The 18,485-nt window shown below is 51.2% G+C and overlaps 2 protein-coding genes across 6 annotated transcripts in view; both read right to left on the reverse strand.

Annotated features, from left to right (window-relative positions):
• Mri1 (methylthioribose-1-phosphate isomerase 1) overlaps window positions 1-2,839 on the reverse strand; it is a 7,563-nt gene extending 4,724 nt beyond the window's left edge. For all 3 annotated transcript variants that reach the window (XM_029480814.1, XM_021170351.1, XM_029480813.1), the window contains exons 1-2: window positions 2,411-2,839; window positions 1,756-1,931 (exon numbers count right to left, since the gene is read on the reverse strand). In XM_029480814.1, coding sequence (XP_029336674.1) covers window positions 1,756-1,931; window positions 2,411-2,781 — 547 coding nt within the window. In that variant the 5' untranslated portion in view covers window positions 2,782-2,839. The remainder of the gene's footprint in view (window positions 1-1,755; window positions 1,932-2,410) is intronic.
• Window positions 2,840-3,796: 957 nt separating this feature from the next.
• Ccdc130 (coiled-coil domain containing 130) lies at window positions 3,797-15,902 on the reverse strand. Of its 3 annotated transcripts, none has more exons than XM_021170456.2 (10): window positions 15,831-15,902; window positions 12,346-12,578; window positions 9,882-9,935; window positions 9,441-9,523; window positions 8,579-8,634; window positions 7,249-7,309; window positions 6,027-6,169; window positions 5,776-5,948; window positions 4,584-4,722; window positions 3,797-4,405 (listed from the first exon to the last, which is right to left on the reverse strand). In XM_021170456.2, the coding sequence occupies exons 2-10, from the start codon at window positions 12,346-12,348 to the stop codon at window positions 3,999-4,001; spliced, it is 1,119 nt and encodes a 372-aa protein (XP_021026115.1). In that variant the 5' UTR covers window positions 12,349-12,578; window positions 15,831-15,902; the 3' UTR covers window positions 3,797-3,998. The 3 variants fall into 3 exon arrangements, with proteins under 3 accessions (XP_021026115.1, XP_029336675.1, XP_021026116.1); XM_029480815.1 differs by lacking the exon at window positions 15,831-15,902 and adding an exon at window positions 15,518-15,814; XM_021170457.2 differs by lacking the exon at window positions 15,831-15,902 and adding an exon at window positions 13,528-13,849.
• Between the last annotated feature and the right edge of the window lie 2,583 nt (window positions 15,903-18,485).

Genomic DNA, 18,485 nt, shown 5'->3' on the forward strand with positions numbered 1-18,485 from the left:
CACTTTGTAGACCAGGCTGGCCTCGAACTCAGAAATCCGCCTGCCTCTGCCTCCGGAGTGCTGGGATTAAAGGCGTGCGCCACCACGCCCGGCTTTCCCACATCATTTTTACTTCTCCATCCTGACACCCTGAGGCTCCTTGGTCTCACATAGCAACCGCACAGTTCTGATCTTTAGCCCTGCCCTGTCCTCATCACTTAGGACATTTGTCATTGAGACAGGGTCTTGCTATATGGCTCAGGTTAAGCCTTGAAAGATGACCTTCTTTGTCCTAGCCTGCTGAGCGGCCTTTAGCACTTTTTGTCTGTTCTGCAGTGCTGGGGATGCAAGGAGCCCATGGCTTTGTATTCTGGAGGCAAGTGCTCTCCAGCCACACACCCAGCTCCTTGGAGGAGGATTCTCAGTCGCGCTCCACTGCTCACCCATGCCTCTAAGCCCCTTGTCATTCCTCTCTGTATTCTAGGCTGCAGGAGCCTGGTGTCTCTCCCATGGTTCATCACTGTGTTCTCACTCTTTGCAACAGTCAGTAGTTGCTTCATGACTGTGAGCAGAGTCAATAAACGGGGTATAGGAGCTTCTTTCTGAGATTGAGCTCTGACTCTGGCAGAGAACAGAGCTTCTGGGACCACCAAGGACCAGGAGGAATCTGCTGCCTTGACTCCCAAATCGCTATCTTGTGGCCACTTACTCAGGAGGTGTGACTCTCAGCTCCTCTGTCCTCTGGGAGTTGGCACTATGCCCCTTCTGTAGGTATGTGGTGCGGGCCAAGCCAGGCAGGCGACCCAGGGAAGTTTGTCGAGTCTGATAGCAGAACTACTTCAATCCATGTGCAAAGGGAGGGACAGGGTTCTAATGCATGGATTGGACTCCTTGATGTACCCACCCCTGCAGACAACTCCCCAAGGGTTTCTGTACAGGAGCTGATATACTGGGAGTAGGGAAAACGAACAAACAAACTAATATGCCGGGCTGGAGAGACTGCTCAGTGGCTAGGAGAACTTGCTGCTCTTACAGAGGACCTGGGTTTGGTTCCCAGTACCCACATGGTGGCTTACAATCATCTGTAACTCTAGCTTCAGGGGATCCAAAACCATCTTCTGTCCTCTGGGCACAATGTACATGCATGGTACACATACGCACAGCAGGTATACACAGAATATTATTTGAAAAATCAAAACAAAACTAATATTCACACTTCTGTGGTTGAAGTAGTTTCTTCTTTTGAGTTTTGGGGATTAAATCCTGGATTTTGTGTATACTAAGCTAAGTATGCACTCTTTTAAAGTATTTATTTTTATTTTTAAAGATTTATTTATGTATTTTATGCATATGAATACATCACCGTTGCTGTCTTCAGACACACCAGAAGAGGGCATCAGATCCCATTACAGACGGTTGTGAGCCACCATGTGGTTGCTGGGAATTGAACTCAGGATTTTTGAAAGAGCAGTCAGTGCTCTTTACCACTGAGCCATCTCTCCAGCCCTAGTGTTTATTTTTAATTATGTGCATGTGTGTCTCTATGCATGTAAGTGCATGTGCTCGTGGAGGCCAGAAGAGGGTGCTGCAGGTAGTTACTGTGGGTGCTGAGAACTTAATAGGTCTTTGCAAGAGGGGTCCATACTTTTAAGCTGCTGAGCCAGCCCTAGCTAAGCAAGTACTCTTGCCACTGAACTACACCCCTAGCTCCAGTTGCTTTGCCTTGCATCCCATAAAGACTCTCCCATGCCCTAACAATTGAAGATGCCTCCTCACCTAATGCTGTACCATACCCAGCCGTGGCCAGAGCACCCGTGTTACAGTGGGTCAGCACGGTCACCTTGCCACCCTTGGGGTTGGTCTGCTCTAGAAGATGGCGGGCTCCCAAGTCCCCGATGCTCCGGTTGTCTTTGAGATCCTTCTCCAACATATCCTCGGCGAAGCGGATCACTCTGGGGACAGAAGAAGCTCTTAGCACTGTTGGAAGGGAGCTGGCTAACTTTGAAGGGGCCACCCTTTAAAGGTGAGGTGGGGTTCTGAGAGCCTGAGGACACTGCCACTCTGATCACTAATATAAGTGAGCCAGGAGCTGGGGCTGACGCACAACAGTAAACACGAGGAAACCCTTTACCTCTGTGATGATGACGTCATGGTGGGAGAGGCAGTTGATGAACAAGAAGGGGCAGAATCAGGGACAAGGTGTTTTTACAGAAGGGGAGGGGAAGGAGCAGGAACTTGGAGATGAAGTTCTAACTCCAGTGTTTTAACGCTCTAGACTCTAGTCTCAGCCAGAGGCAGGAGCCATACCGGTGCAACAGAAAAGCAGTAAGAACAAAGTGGTAAGAACCGCTGGACCGGAAGTGGGATGGGGAAGAAAAAGGTAGAGAGGAAAGCTGGGCAGAGCACACAAGACTGGTCCAGGATCCCGTACCTTTCCCGCACGGTCTCTTCAGTGGCACCCTCTCGTTCCGCCTCCTGGGCTGCCACCTGACCCAGATCGCGGGCGGCGCGGGCCATGTTGACAGCGGTGGGCCGGGCGGCGACTAAGAGGCGCAGCTGGTCTCGCACGAAGGCCACCAGAGCAGCGAGTCCGGGACCGCCGGCGCCGGCCCGCAGCTCCACGGCCAGGCTGAGGCAGCCGACCAGCGCGATGGCCGGGGCGCCGCGCACCTTCATGGCGCGGATGGCTTCCTTGGCCTGCTGCACGGAGCTCAGTGCCTCGTAGTGGCAGTGTTCTGGCAGCTGCAGCTGGTCTAGGATCTGCAGCGAGCCCGGCGAGTAGCGGATCGCTTCCAGTCTCATGTTGCCTACCCTGCAGGGCCACGATGAATCCTGCACAGGCTGCGGGGCGGAGTTGCGTCCTGCCGCGTGCGCGTGCGCGTGCGCGCACGGGCTCCCTGGTTGTCCGGCGATCAGCGTGTTCCGGAGTGGCTGTAACTTGTCCCAAGACCGAGTACGAGCTCCATGATGCTCGGTGATGGGGTTATTTTTGCCGGAAAACGTCCATCCGTTACTGAAGCGATGACTTGGCACTCTCAGCTCTGCTCATCCACGGCTCACAGACACCCAGCGCTTAATCAGCGTGTCAAACGACCTTCCGTGGCACTACTTTTGTCTCCATTTTTTTAAAAAAGCAAGCACCATGAGGGACGTTTATTCTCAGGGGCTGAAGAGATTGTTCAGTGGTTAGGCGTGCATACTGCTCTTATAGAAGACCAAAGGCTTCACAACTGCCGCTAGTTTTAAGGGATTCAAGGCTCTCTTTCAGACCTCAGTGAGGCAACATACTCACAACATGCAAACACACAAAAATAAACCTCAGATTTTAATTCCAGCATTCGGGAGGTAGAGATGTATCTGTGAGTCTGGCTCCACAATAGTTACAGAATGAGTTCCAGGACAGCCAGGGATACATGAGAAACCCTATCGTAAAGCTGGACCACACCTTGTCTCTATTGCCGGCGTGCCAGGATGACAGTTGTCTGCCCACTATGCCTGGCTGGATTAGGGTGTTTTTGAGGTTGTTTCACAAACATCCCTACTGGCTGGCCACAGCCACTATGAGTGGCCCACACCAGCCCATGACATGGAGTTTGGATGTTCTTCCTGCCTGCCGTTAGCTTTATTTCTCTGGCTCCAGCAGCCTGGCCCTCTTTCAACCTTCCTTATGTAGTCCTTGACACCTCCTAAGGGGAGGCCAATCTTGGTCAGTATCTCAAACCCTTCATCGTGCTTTGTGGGGCCACACTGCCGTCACAACGATGCTGCAGCAGCATCTGCTTAGTTGGCTGGAAGTGAGGGCAAGGCAGCTACTAGATGAGTTTAGAAACAAGGCAGGGACAAAGAACAGCACTTTAATGCTCAGGTATCAGGGTTACATCAAGGCACAGGCATTCTCACCAAAACCAAATAAATAATAATCTGTATAGGAAGGTAAGTCTGTATCTGGGCTGGCAGCAATGTGCCAGTCCCTAAGGTCTGGACGCGTGCTGGCTTCTGGTCCTGGAATTCTGACTCCCTTACTCGCTCTCTGAGTCTGAGTAGTCAGCTACCAGGGAGGCGTTGGGGGTGTTGGGGTTCAGCAGGTCTTCCTGGAAGGAACCTAGGGGCAAGGCCTGATCACTACAGTTTCTCTTGGACTCTGAGGTCTTGCCGCCCTGGGTGGTTCCTGGCGGCCCTCTTTGTTCTTCTGACAAGGAGTTGTCTGCTGCACACTGAGGACTTTCTGGAACGTCTCGAGACTTTCTCCTCACTATGCCCAGGTCCCCCACCGTGCCTGTGCTGCTGGGGGGTGGTCTGCGGCCCTGGCACAGCTTCTTCAGGACGCTGCTAGCTTTGTTGCTGCTAGCACTGGGTCCCTGGGCTGAGGGGAACCAAGAGCGGTGGATGATCTCTGTCCGCTTCATTCGCTGCTTATCCTCGTAAGCTGTAGGAGCATTGGACAAGGGGCAGAAGTTCAGGGGCAGAGTGGGCACAGAGCACATGCCCCTAGTCTTGAGCTTTCTTCCCACCAGTTTAAATAACAGGGGCCCTAGGGACCAAGTGCCTCCAAACCCTACAACCTCTGCTTCCCAAGGACCTCCCAGTCGGGAGCTGGCACTCACAGTCCAGGGTGTGCAACCTTAGCAGGGCAGCCAGCCTGCGGTCATCCTCAGACTCTGGCACAAGAGGGATGTCTAGGCTGGCTTTTGCCTGCAGTGCCTGGTCCTTCTCTTCCTCCTCCTGCATGGCTTTCTTCTTCTCCTGTGGGTGGGTGTGGCACACAGGCAGGGACATCAGAACCCTACTTCATTGAGACCCATAGGTCTCAGTCCAGCCATTGGGTCTGCTGCTGCCTGACACTGAAGCAAGGGAAGGGCCCACACAGAACCTGTGATACAAAAGCAGCCTGTGTGTAGGCTCTCTGAATGTCAGTGTCCTGCATTCATGACAAAAAGATGGACACGTGCCACAACACTACACTTTGATCAGTGATGGGCTGCAGGTGTGACCTACTAGATAAATCATATAAAATCTGATAAAAAGGTGTGCTGGCCCATGCCTGTGATCCCAGGCAGGGATGAGAATTTAAGGCAATACTTAAGCCTGAAGCATATTGACAATTCTGGGGCCCTAGAATTTTTCCTACTGTTTTATTTGGGGGATGGGAGGGCAAGGTCTCCCTCGGTAACTCAGACAGACTTGGAACTTGAAGTAGTTCCCCTGCCTCAGCTTCCTGAGTGTTGTGGTTAGAAGCATGAACCACCAGGCCCAGCTTTCTGGTTTTGAGGTTAGTCTCCAACTCCTGGGCTTGGGTGATTTTCCCATTCCAGTCCCCTGAGTAGCTAGAACCACAGGTAGACACCATTGAAACTGGCTCCCTGCTTCTGTCAAAACTTAGTTCCCTCTGTGACAGCTGACAACATGAAGCTTTGGAGAGGCAACTTTGTGAGGGCTCTTTCTGTCTAAGGGGACTTTCACAGTGCCTTACACAGGAGTCCACAGGGAGCATGTGTTCCATCTGCCCCTTGATCCAGCGGAAGTTTAAGGAATGAGATTGGGCACTCTGTACATGGTCAGTCTGTAGGTGGCTCACTGCTAGATTTCCAGCTTGCACAGCAGTGCATAATATAATTCTAGAATACATTTCCCAGTCTGTGGTATGTTTGCTATAGCATCAGGAAAAGATCTAGGCAGGGCATGACTCCTGTGCTGTACATAGGGAGCATGAAGCCAGACAAGAAAGGACCAGCTTGCAGGTAGGATGCGGGGACACAGGTCTGAGTCTGCTCCTGTTTCCCCTGGGGCTTCCCTCACCCGGAAGTGCCTCCGTAGCATGCTATTCAGAGCGAAGTCATCCTTCCAGGCATTCTGTGCTTCCTGGATGTGGCTGAGTGTGGGGAGGGCCTTCTTCAGTGTGCTTCGGTCAGCCTCACCATGCTCTAGGCGGAACATGGCATCCGTCTCCAGCTTCTCTTTCTTCTCATGCTCTGCAAGGACACCACATAAGCGTGACTCTGGGGAAGCAGCCAGAGGTCGTGTGGGACGGGCAAGCAGATGGTGCTCACCTGTGGTCAGCACCTGCTCGTTGTCTTCCATGTCCCAACGCTCCTCCTTGCGACTGGCACCACTCACGATGACATAGTCACAGTTGGCAGGGTCTGTTTGCATCTCGATGTAGTTGACACAGAGGTGGCATTTCATCCTGAACCTAAAGAGGAACTGGAGTTAGGATGCTGTGGCTCCATCCTGAGACCCCAGAACCACTGCCCACTTCCTTTGGTGTACTACACACTTCCAGAAGTCACTGAGTATCCCTGCACCCAGCTCACATCTGGGCGAACCCTGAGGAAGACGCACTGGCTTGCATACAGATGGAGCAACCAAGAGGCTGAAGGTGGGCCTGGAGGGTCAAAGTATAAAGCCTGCTCAGCATGTTCATGTTGGCTCTCACCTCTAGGGTGACAAAATAACCCAACAGAACTGGTAGGTGTGCTGGCACCCACTTGTGATCCCAGCACACCCCAGGCTACACAGTAGGACCCTATCTCCACCTCCAGTCCACCACCCAGACACGGAAGCTGGCTCTTTCATTCCTTTATCTGCTCATTCCTCACCTATCTACCCACCCCCACCCCCCAGTTCACCCACTCACCTACCCACCAGTTTATTCATCCACATGTCTGTCTACCCATCCATCTACCTACTAATCCATCCACCCATTGCCTGCCCATTGGTCCATCTATGCATCCATCTTCAGATCCATCCACCCACTCATTCTCTCCCTGTTCTTTCCCACTTATCTAGTCACTCACCTAGGCATCCTCATACCCACCCACCTACCCATCTGTTCACTCCTTCCCACTCCCCTCTACTGGTTCTTCTGTGCCAGGCTGGGTGCCAACAGTTGGGAAAGCTAATAAGACAATCTGCTCCGGGAGGGGCTGGTGTGCCTGGGGTGAGCATGCCCCAGCAAGAAGAGCTACCCCACAAGAGGGGACAGCTTTGCAAAAGGGCAGTGTCGGAGCAGCACAGCGATGGAGCCATTTAGCTTCTGTGTGGAGGGAGCAGAGGTTACAAGGTCTGAAGCAGAGTAAGAGAGCCTGAGCTTTTACTGGGGAAGGTGGGAGCCATGAAGGATTGGAGGAGGTTGACAGGCCAGAATGGACAGTTCTACAGAGGACGGCTCTAGAGGAAGATGCTGCATTCCCTTCCCCTTCAAGACTCCTCTATAGACTCTTTAGCCCGTGAAGCCAACCCTATCCCTGAAGTGCCACCAGATGCACCTACCTGTAGATTGGAGTCGTGTAATAGTTGCCAACCTTCTTCTTTTCTGCATTGTAGCGCACACCTGAGAGGGCGGGGAAAGAGAGAGGCTGGGACCATGACACCGCAGCAGCTTTTCTTTGGGTGGGAGACAGACAAACTGCTGTTTGCTGCCTGGGAAGGCAGGCACCCTGCAAGGGCCCAGAAGCTCACAGTAGGAAAGAATGAAGTTTGGGAAGCACTGGGGTACCTAGGCTATAGGACAGTGTGGACTGAAACAGAAAGGCCCGGTCCACCCTGCTTCCACTGACTCCCAACTGTGTCCCCTGGGCGAGGTGCCTCATCCCTCTGGACCTCTGTCTCCCATCTTACCAACAGAGATGAGGGTGAAAATGTCAATGGAAAGATGGGTGTGGGGTATGCCTGTGACCCCAGCACTCGGGAGACAGAGGCAGAGGCAAGATGGAGTTTGCGGCTTACCTTGATGACACAGCCAGACCCTGTCTCAAATACATACATACATACATACATACATACATACATACATACATACTACTCGAGTGAATAAGCTCAGCTTTCATTATTCTTTTTAAAACTACCTGATTTTTCCTGGGAGGTAATATAGTCCTATCTTCTGAGTGGCAGGTACTGAGCCTGGGTGCTGCCCGTGGCATGGCCCGGCTGCTCCTCTCCGGGGCAGCTGCTTTAGCTTGGGCTAGAGGTGGCCATGAGGTGTCTGGGGGTGGTTCAGCTCCCTGTTTTCAGTCCTGGGAACAGGACCCAGGGTCTTAAAGCTGCCCAGGGCCTGATCTCTGCCCCAACAGTGCACACCTCAGGTAGGTCTAGGCTGTGGGCCTCTCACTTTCCTTCCCTTCCCACAGCCACCTTGTCTCCCAGATCTCTGCATCTAGGTTGTCATCGGACTTCCTGGAGCCTAGCTGACCCTGAGGCAGGTCAAAAACCCGACAATCTCTGCCCCATAGCCTAGCCTAGCAACAGCATCTGCCCTTGCTTTTCTGCCCTAGTGATGGATCCAAAGAAAATCCCTGCCCTGCCCTTGCCTAGGATCTGGACCTCAGGGCCTAGCCGTCTCATTGTTCTCTGGCTTGGGTACCTGCCACCTTCTGATTTGCCCTTGGGATTGGCAACATTTCCAGTGTCTCATAGTACTTGGCACAGAGGGGGCTGAAGGGGTGGGCAGGGAAGGTGGGACGGGCGACACTCACCCACCCTCACCCATGCTCCCCCACACTCACCCATGCTCACCCATGGTGGCGCTCACCCATGCTTACCCACACTCACCCATGGCGGCGCTCACCCACGCTCACCCTTGGCGGCGCTGACCCACGCTCACCCATGCCGATGTGGTTCTTACAGCCGTCACACCAGATGTTGTATGGCATTTCAAATCTAAACAAAGACAAGGACTTTTTATTGTTGTTTCCTTTAAAAGTTTTTTCCTACATTCATTTATTGACTTAGCCACCGTGTGTGTGGTAGTCAGAAAACGGAGTCGATTCCTTCCTTCTACTACGTGGCTGTGGGCACTGCACTCAGGATCTCCGGCTTGGCAACACTTCACCCACTGAGCCATTGCTCCCCCACTCCCTTTTTTCTTAAGATGTATTCTGGCTGTTCATGAACTCTTGGACTTAAGTAGCCCTCCTGTCTCAGGCCATCTAGTCCCGGGTAGGTAGGAGTATACACCTGTACAGGCCCTGGATGGCCACTCTTTCTTCTGGGCTCCTCTCCTTCTCTATCACCCTCTGGCTTGTCCCACCCAGAGGAAGAGCCTGGCCCAGCCCTGGAGTCAGGATCTGACCAGACAATGGCAAAGAAGGTTCAATATGTCACGTTTGGTCCTGGCCTTAAGAGCCCTGGCACTTCTGCTTCTTTTGGAGCCATGGTACTGTTGGTCTGCTGGAAGAGCGACCCGCTGTGGAGCAGTCTATCTGTACAGGCCAAGGCCCCACAGGACTAGTCTTCTGCTTCCTGGTACTCATCAATGAAGGAAGAAGGCCTTGTCAGGTCCTTCCAAGCCCACCCAGCCTTGTTATCAGTAAAAACTGTTTATTGTTTTGTTATACAGCAATGGCTGACTGATGCAATGTCTACTGCTTTATGGAATTATAACGTTCCAGCACTGAGTCAATCAATCAGGGGATATAATTGAAAGAAACTGGAGATCTTGGGAGAAGGGAGGGGTAGTTTCTTACCGGATAACAAGGATGCCTTGTGAAAGCTTCCGAGCCCGTTCTCGAAGTGGGTGGCTGTTGTGGTATCGGTTGAGAGAGCCATGCTGTATGGAAAGGGTGAGTGAAGCCAAGCAGGACCAAGCTGGGTGGCTTATTCCCCTGCTGTTCCTACTGCTGGGAGACAATCCTCCCAAGGAGGAGGGGCTTCATTCTTACTCCCTACAAGCAGCATGGGAGGTGTGGAGGTCTGTACACAGCTTGGAGCCAGGGACAGACTGGTCCTTGGTATCTGAAGGAAGCAGTTCCAGGAGCCCCCAGGGACACCAGAATCGCTAGGAACGCTTTATATGCAATGGCATGGTAACTGGGTAGAGCCTGCACACACCCAGGGGCTTTCGAGTCTTCTCTAGGTGACTTGTGACACTTGGCCCCGAGGCTGTGGGGTTGTGGGGAGCTGCTCACCTTTTCGGGGTTGAAGTCCGGGGGGTAGTACTTGTTCTGGCCTTTCCTTTCACCCTGGAAGCAGAGGGAAGCATGAGTTGGAGAGGGTCATGCAGGGCCCTAGCGACGTGCTGAAGGTTCCACCCAGTGTCTGACCTACAGTGCAACCTGGATAGAAAACCAATTACTAGAGCTTTGGAAAACCCCTTAAGGCAATACACAGTTTTATTGGAGTGGTTACGAGCTCCTGGGGACTGCAGGCAATGGTAAAGAAGTGGGGATGGATGGACGCTGACGATGGTTTGTCTTTTTTTTTTTTTTAAATACAACAGAGTTTCTTGTAGCTGAGCTAGCCACAAACTTGCTCTGCCTGTAGCTAAGGCTGGCCATGATCCTCCTTCTAATGCTGGTATTAGAGACATGTCCCACGCCTGGCTTACAGGTTGCTGGGGGTAGACTCCAGACCTTCTGCTAGGCAAGCACACCACCAGCTGAGTTACAGCCCATTTCACTTTTTTTTTGAATGAGACCGAACTTCATTCCACAGCCAGGCTGATCTTGACCTCAAAGCAATCCTTCCACCTCACCTCTGAGAGCTGGCATTACGGGGGTGAGCCACCATGCCCTACTGGCATTTCTCTTAGATTACCCATGAAATATATTTAAAGATTCTCCACTACCCTAAGCTATGGCTGTCAAGCTGGTCTCTAAATCTGGGCTGTGGAAGAAGATCCACTCTGATGTGGTAGCTGTGTCAGGGGTCAGAGGTTTCCATACAACAGGGGCTCAAAGCTAAGGCTTGTTCTTCACAGAAGACTGTCAGTCATCAGGGAGAAATAGCTGACCAGAATGTCTCCCAGCGGAGTGGCATTGCCTATACCACCCCACTCTATATCTAGCCAGGTTCCCATGTCCCCTTCCAGGGTCTAGACCAGTAAGTGTGGTCTTTATCCCTCATCAAGGAAACTTCTCTTTACAACAAAGACCACTATAGAAAACAATAACCCATCAATATACAGAGTTGTGGAGCTGCTGTTCAACTGCAAAACCCTCCCACATCCATGGTGCAGCAAACATTGTGGAGGAGGAGGCAGGGAGACTGTAAGGTCCAGAGGATCAGGGACTTTGCTGTGAGACTGTCTCTTAGAGACATCAGAAGATATACTCATCTCTTTTAGTGACATCAGAAGGTATACCCATGAAGTCTTACCCACATGACTGCCCAAATGTGGGCTGAACAAGAATATCAACCAACATGTCAAAGCGGACAGGGTGAAGACCATGAGGTCTAGGCCTCTACCCTATACACACAGCCACAGACAACTGAGGGAAGCTAGGAGCAGGAGAGGCTGCCCTCCCCTGAGAGAAACACACCAACGGGTTGCCCAGTGCCAAATGTTAGCCCTGAAAACATACACAAGAGTGACAGTGTCTGGATTCAATAGGTTATATTAGGGAATGTATACACAAATTCATATGTGCAGGCAAGAATAGCTGATGACAAAAGAGGCCGTGAATCTGAAGGACAGCAAGGAGGGATAGATGGGAGAGTTTGGAGTGAAGAAAGGAAGAGAGAAATGTTGTAACTAAAATACAGTTTCAAAACCAAACAACAAAATCCATGGTCAGTTCGGTGGATTAGCCCCCTGGTAAAATGCTTGCCTGAGGGCAGTCCTGCCCTGGGAAAAGTCTATCCACACCGTACACGGAAGAAGATGAACACAAGATGCCGAGTGAGAAAGCAGACAGGACAGCATAGTGTGTTACATGCTCACAGCAGGCAGACTCAGCTGGAAGCAGCGGAGTCGCGATCAGTGGTGCTGAGGCAAGAGTGGCTGGCTCCTCAGGGCTGACGGTGAGTAAAGGTGTCAAAGGTGTCCGCGAGCAAGCCTAAGACCTGAACTTGAAACCCGGGGACCACATGGTGGAAGGAGAGAGCCAACTCCTCCAAACTGACCCCCACACGCATGCACGCCTGCTCTACAATAAATAAAGAAAGTACATGACTATCTACTTTTAAAAGAGTTACTGCTTAGCTTAGTTGTACAGGATCTCCTTTTCAGAGTGACACCTTCCTAGAGCTACACTGAAGAAGGAGGGGGCGGGGACACACACACTTCACAGCGCCTAATGCAGGGCTGGGGTAGGGCAGGGCTCAGTGGCAGAGCACCCGCCTAGCGCTTGCAAGGCCCTGACTTCCATCCCCAACTCTGCAGCAGGGAGGCATCATCTCTGCACTGGGACTGGATCTCTGAGAAAGAAGGGCCAGGAGTTCAAGATCATCCTTAGCTAAATAGCATCAGAAAGGAAGGGAAGGGGGCAGGATGGGAGCAGGATCTCGACAGAGAGGATAGACGGCTTGTCGGGTGGTAGTTCAAGTTCCCAGCAAAGCTCTGAGACCATGATACATAACAATCAATAACTACCACTCAAGAGCCCGGGAGGGACAGGGCTGCCAGGACTCCAGATATGGGAATCTACTCACCATCTTGGGAGCTGCCTATAGGTCCTCACTAGCAAGGCTGCAACTGTGAAATTGGCCTGGTCAACGCATGCAGTGAGACGTGCCCTCCTGTGGAGCCTCAGAGGCCGCACACGGCTGTCCTGTAGAGGTGTGGCTGTGTCACTTGGACCTTCCTATTTCTTGAAGTTCACAATAGTTCTGAGTTGCAACCTGATGCGGAGCCTCCAGAGAGTACAGGAGTGTCCAAGGAGAGCCTGGAGGGGAGACAGACAGACAGTTAAGAGAACCATGTGGCTCCAGACTCTACACTGGAGTGACCGAGCAGACACAATACAATTGGTGTCCTAACCCTTCCCTTAATTCCTACCGCCTGTCCTGCTCCTGCTGCAGAAGCTGCAATGGGCTTTGAAATGTACATTTTAAAATATGAATTCCTGCATGTGCGCATGGCATGGTAAGCACATGGAGGTCAGAGGACAACTTGTAGGAGTCAGTTCTCTTCTTTCCACATTGAACCTTTCATCACTCAGGTTGTAGGGTTGGTGGAAAGCCACCGAGCCATCTTATCGGCCCGATACTTACATACACACACACATATATATGTGTGTGTGTATGTATATATATATATATATCCACTCAGCATCACGATGCCCTGACTGTCTAGTTTATAATCATATCTACAGGCCTTTCTGCCTCCCACGCCTTGCCCTCTGTAGAAGTCTCTTACCCCTCTCCTCTAGCCAAGCTGAGTTCCTGGCTGTCTTCAGAGAGCAGGCAAGCAGACTGCTCCTGAATTACTGAGAAGGACTCGGAGCCTCCAAAGGCTAAGACAGTGCTCTCCCACTGACTCCCACTTCCCCGACCCTCACTGGAGGATTCTAGGCAGGGGCCCTAGCACTGAGCTATAGCCCATGCCCTAGATGTACTGTACTGTGCTAGCTTCAGTCTTGCCACATCTCACTGCTATGGTAAATTTCAAACCCAGGGCGAATGGCTGAGGCACCTAGTTAACATATCAAATCAGACCTGGCCACCGGGTCCTTCCAGTACCCCTTAGCCTCTGTCCCTACACATTAAGGGGTATGGCTGACATATCTTGTTCCCTACCCTAAACTTTGCAGCCCAGAGGCTAGGCTGCTCCCCCACAAAGGCTCTCTCTCTCTCTCTATATATATATAAAACCCAGACATTTGAGTTACCCACTCCTTTTTGTATGTCTGCCCGCCTGGGTGCTGCACCTTCTCCTCTCTCCCATATGGTCCGGCTCACTCTGGCCACGTCGGCACTCGGGGCTCCCCAGATGTCTCTGCCCCTGCTCTCCCTTTTATCTACAATCAACTTTCTGCTTCACTTAGGAGTAACCATGACCTTTTTTCCTTTTCTCTTTCTTCATTTAGTGATCACGGAGGACTCACAGAGCATCAGAGGCTGTTGTTGGCAGGGCACTTGTTTGTGTGGGGCAAAGCTTCAAATGCAAACTGAGGTGCCAGAATTCAGAAACTGCATTTATTTAGGATTTTCTCCACTCTTCCCAGCTGTCTTGAGGATTTTTTATTTTTAATTTTTTGTTTGTTTGTTTCTGTTTTTTTGAGAGAAGGTTTTTCTGTGTAGCCTTAGCCCTGGAAGTCACTCTGTGATCCACCTGCTTCTGCCTCCTAAGCACTGGGATTAAAGGTGTGTATCACCAACTCCAGGGGTAAGGTTTTTAAAAGAGAAATTTATTTTTAAATAGTGTGTGCTTGTGCCCAGAGAGTCTAGGAGAGGACATTAGACTCCCTGGAGCTGGAATTACAGGTAGCCGTTGAGTCACCTGACATGGGGACTGGGAACTGAACTCAGATATTTCAGAAAAGCAGTATGTGCTCTTAACTACTGAGCCATCTCTCCACCCCTAAATTAAAACATTGTGTGTGTGTGTGTCCAGGTGTGACTGTGTCATTGTGTGCAGGTCAGAGGAGGAGTTAACTCTCTCCTTCCCCCACATGGGGGATGGAACTCAGATAGCTAGGCTTGGTGGCAGTGTCTTCACCTACTGAGTCATCGTCACACATCCTGACCCAGATACCTTTGATGACCAAGTACTTCAATGCCCAGCCAGGTTTGGGAGGCACAGCTACCTGAGTTTAAATTCAAGCTCCATTCTTTACCAGCTGTTGACCTGAGTCTGACTTTTCTGGATTGCCTGCTCATCACCCGTCAGAAGAGAATACAGCCCAGGGAGCGATGGTGTATGCCTTTAATCCCAGCATTCAGGGTGTGTGTGTGTGTAGAACCAGGAGGGTACACACTGAGTTCGAGGCCAATATGGTCCACACAGCCAAGTTCCAGGCTAGCCAGAACCACACAGGAAGACCCTGTCTCAAAAAGCAAAATCAAAACAAACAAAAATTAAAAACAGGGTAATGGGAGCGGGAGTGACTCTGGGGTTTGCTATACTGAAACAGTGTATGGGCTGGTAGTGTGGACCACCCAGCTTGAAGTGCTGTGTGCCTGGGGTCTGCTTTACAATGTTGAACATGTTTGTTTTGGAGACATGCCTTTCTGTGTAATCCAGGCTGGCCTAGTACTCCAGATCCTCAGCTTCTGAAGTCTTAAATGGCTAATCACCACAGGTAATATCACAGCCAGATTACACCCAGTCTGCTCAGGCGGACGCACAGGGGCTCTTCTGTGCCAAGGGTCATTCCTGACCTCAAATGCCACAGCAGACCACAGCTTGGGCATCAATCTCCTCTCTGCTGCTTTCTAGCTGCCTGACTCTGGGCCAGGGGCTACCTGGATCCCAGTTTCTCCATTTAGGGAAAAAAAATTTTTTCTAAAGGATTCAGTCGCTGAGACTGCCTTTGGGAGTCATGACAGGTGTTAAGTATTGAGAAGAACAGGCATGGGACAAAGAAAAGTGACCATTTCAAATTTCTCCTACCTACTAACAACTATAAAAAATATTTTTGTTATGTGTATGTGTGTGCAGAAGTGAGTTCAGGTGACCGGAAAGGGTAGAGGGTTGTATTCTCTGGAGATACAGGCAGCTGTGAGCTCTGGGAACTGAACCCTGGTTCTCTGCTAGAGAGCAAGCAGGTCAAGTTCTTAACCGCGGAGCCACCTCGCCAGCCTTACAAATTACATTTATTTGTTCTGCGTGTGTTGGCGGAGTGTGCAACGAAGTGAGAGTGTAGATCAGAGAACAGCCTACAAGAATCGATTCTTTCACCATGCTCAGGGGTCGAACTCATGTTGTCAGGTTTGGCCACAAGCGTCACTACCAGCTAAGCCACCTCGCCGGCCCCCAAGCTACTGTTCCCAAGCACTATGTTTCAACTCGGGCTAGGAGGGCTCATCTTCAGCATGAAGACGCCTAGGGGTGCCATTGGCCTAAAACGGCGGCTGGGCCCTGGGAACCCGCTCGCGTCCGCAGGTACAGCATCTCCCGTGCCAGGCCGCAGGGGTGGGATTGAGGACCTGCCACCCCCGTCGCCGTCGCGGACCGGTCCTCACCCCGTACCTACCTGCCCTCTTCCTGACGTCACGCCTCCACCAGCCCGGAAGCACACCCGGAGCTAAGAACCCGCAGAGCGCCCGCCTCTGCGGCCCGAAAGCGCCTGCGCAAACTGGAGCGAGGCACTTTCGTCATCTTGATTGGCTGAGACTATTGCAGACTGACCAATTCAGGCCTGTCTAGCCGTTAAAAGCCCCTCCCACCGGTAGTAGCCTAATCGGAGATGGCTTACTCCCGGAAGATCTACTTTGGTACCGCCCAACCCTCCTTGGCGGTTGCGTTTTCGAAGGAGCTGATTCGTCATTTTTAAGCTTTGATTTGACTGACGTTTGAGACCAGTTTTCTTGTATCCCAGTTTGACCCTGCATCTCATTATATTGCTGAAGATGACTCTGACTCGCCTTGTGATCTCCAAGTAGTGGGATTACCAATACAGCCCAGGCTATTTATTTATGGATTTTAAAAAATTATGTTTATGACCAGACTTGGTGGCCAACACCTTTAATCCCAGCACTCTGGAGGCAGAGGCAGGTAGTCTACATAATCAAAGGCCTGTCAGGAGTACACTGTCTCAAAAAATACATATGTATGTGTGTGGGTGAGTGCTAGTGTGCCACGACTGAGGGTAGTAGAGTCAGAGGGATATTTTTAGGTCTCTGGGCAAGTATGTGGTGCACATACATATATGCAGCCAAAACACTTGTTGAGGTAAATAAATCTTAGAAGTACAAAGCAATGCCCGACATGGTGGCTCACGCCTTTAATCCCAGCACTTGGGAGGCAGAGGCAGGTGGATTTCTGAGTTCGAGGCCAGCCTGATCTACAAAGTGAGTTCCAGGACAGCCAGGGCTATACAGAGAAACCCTGTCTCGAAAAACAAAAAAATAAAAACAAAAAGTACAAAGCAAAGGCGGGCAACGGTGGCACACGCCTTTAATCGCAGCACTAGGGAGGCAGAGGCAGGCGGGATCTCTGAATCTACAGAGTGAGTTCCAGGACAGCCAAGGCTACAGAGAGAAACCCCGACTTGAAAAAAATCCGCCCCCACCCCCACCAAAAAAGTAGAAAGCAGAAAAAAAGAGGTTTATTCAATGGTGGCACTTTAGAAAGAGGGCCAAAGAGATTTGGGGAAGGAACACTCTTAAGTTCTGGTGTGAGATCATGGTTTAAAGGTACAAGGATCTGCACATCTAAGCAGTCTTGGTCAAGGTGTGGTCCCGCCCACCATTGACCCACCATTGTCTGGTCTTCAGTCTCATCCTGTAAGTTGGTCCGCAAAACCTAGAACTGGGTGAAATCTCTTTCCAGAAGACTTTCTCTTCCCCCTCTGGCTGGTGCCCTTTCTTTTGCCCACCATGAGATTCCTGGGGAAATTCCCATTGGAGTTCATTATTTTATGGTCTGATAGATTGAGAGATGCAGGGAGGAGTCTCTCTAGATATCTTCATTTCTGCCAGGTCTATTAAAAAACAAAAGGTTAGTAACATGGAAGATTCTTGAAGGCCCCTGAGCTCAGCTTTATATAAAAGAGTCAATGACAGGGCGAGGGGCCTCACAGTGTGAGCAGAGACTCTGGGGCCTGCTTTTGAGTCAACCCTTCTTGTAAGCAACCCTGACACACACTCCTGTTTATAATAACCCTGGTAGGATGTCGTTTGTAGGACATCAGACTTCAGTGCAATGGTTGCTTTGGTCTGTGTGGGTTCTCTTTCAAGGATGAGTAGAATGTCTGTGTGCTGTATCCTCCCAGGAAAAAGTCTGTGTGACACATCACTTGGCAGTGAGAGAGGAGGAACCGCGAATTCAGAGATGACCTGGGAGGAGTGAGTTAGCCAGGCATTCATGAAGCTAACCCTCCTGAGGGGAGCATCAGAGGAGGCACTTCCGGTAAGCGATAAGCCGGCCTTTCCTGTAGGGTGCTAGTGTACTTTATGCCGTAGCAGCAGTAGCAGGGTTCTTGTTATGGGTATGAGCGACTAAGGCTGAGCTATCAGGAGTTGGAGCGTCCGTGGGAGGGATCCCAGGATGACAGGCTTTGTGTGGTATTCGTCAGATCCAGAGGAAAGTCCATTTCCCCAAATTCCAAAAGTCAGAGGCACAAATGACTGTTTGTGGTACCTGTTACCACACCAAAGTACATGCTGGCCTCCAGGCTCCCTGAGTACCACAAGTGCCTGTTACACGTGTCCACCCTGGCCCTTTTCATCTCTTCCCCAACCCTAAACTCCCCCCAGCTCACAGGCTTCCCCACCCCTAGCCACTCTTTCTCCTTATAATATTGCTATTTCAGCTATACTCCCAGTCTCCCTCTCTCCCCCACCTCTTTCTTTCTCTGTGTGGGTTTCTATCTCTGTCTTGAGACAGTCTGACTCCATGGCAGGCTTCAAATTGGCAGTTAAGGAGACTAGACCTAAATCTCTGTCTCCAAGAACTGGGCAATTCCAGGCAAGTCCAGGCCTCAGAAGCTGCCCTGCCACCTGGCCTGGCCTGAGGCAAGGACAATGGGTCAGCAGCAGTTTCCAGACTTCCTCAGTTACTTCCTCAGCAACAGTTTCCAGACCTCCCCAGCAGGTTCCCAGCCCCGACACCCTGGTAATGGAATGTCAGTAGAGACAGACCCAACAGATTAACATGGAGGTCACCCTCCCGGAACATCCCTAATGTG

This window comes from Mus caroli, chromosome 8, assembly GCF_900094665.2.
Source record: "Mus caroli chromosome 8, CAROLI_EIJ_v1.1, whole genome shotgun sequence".
In the NCBI taxonomy this organism is placed as follows: domain Eukaryota; kingdom Metazoa; phylum Chordata; class Mammalia; order Rodentia; family Muridae; genus Mus; species Mus caroli.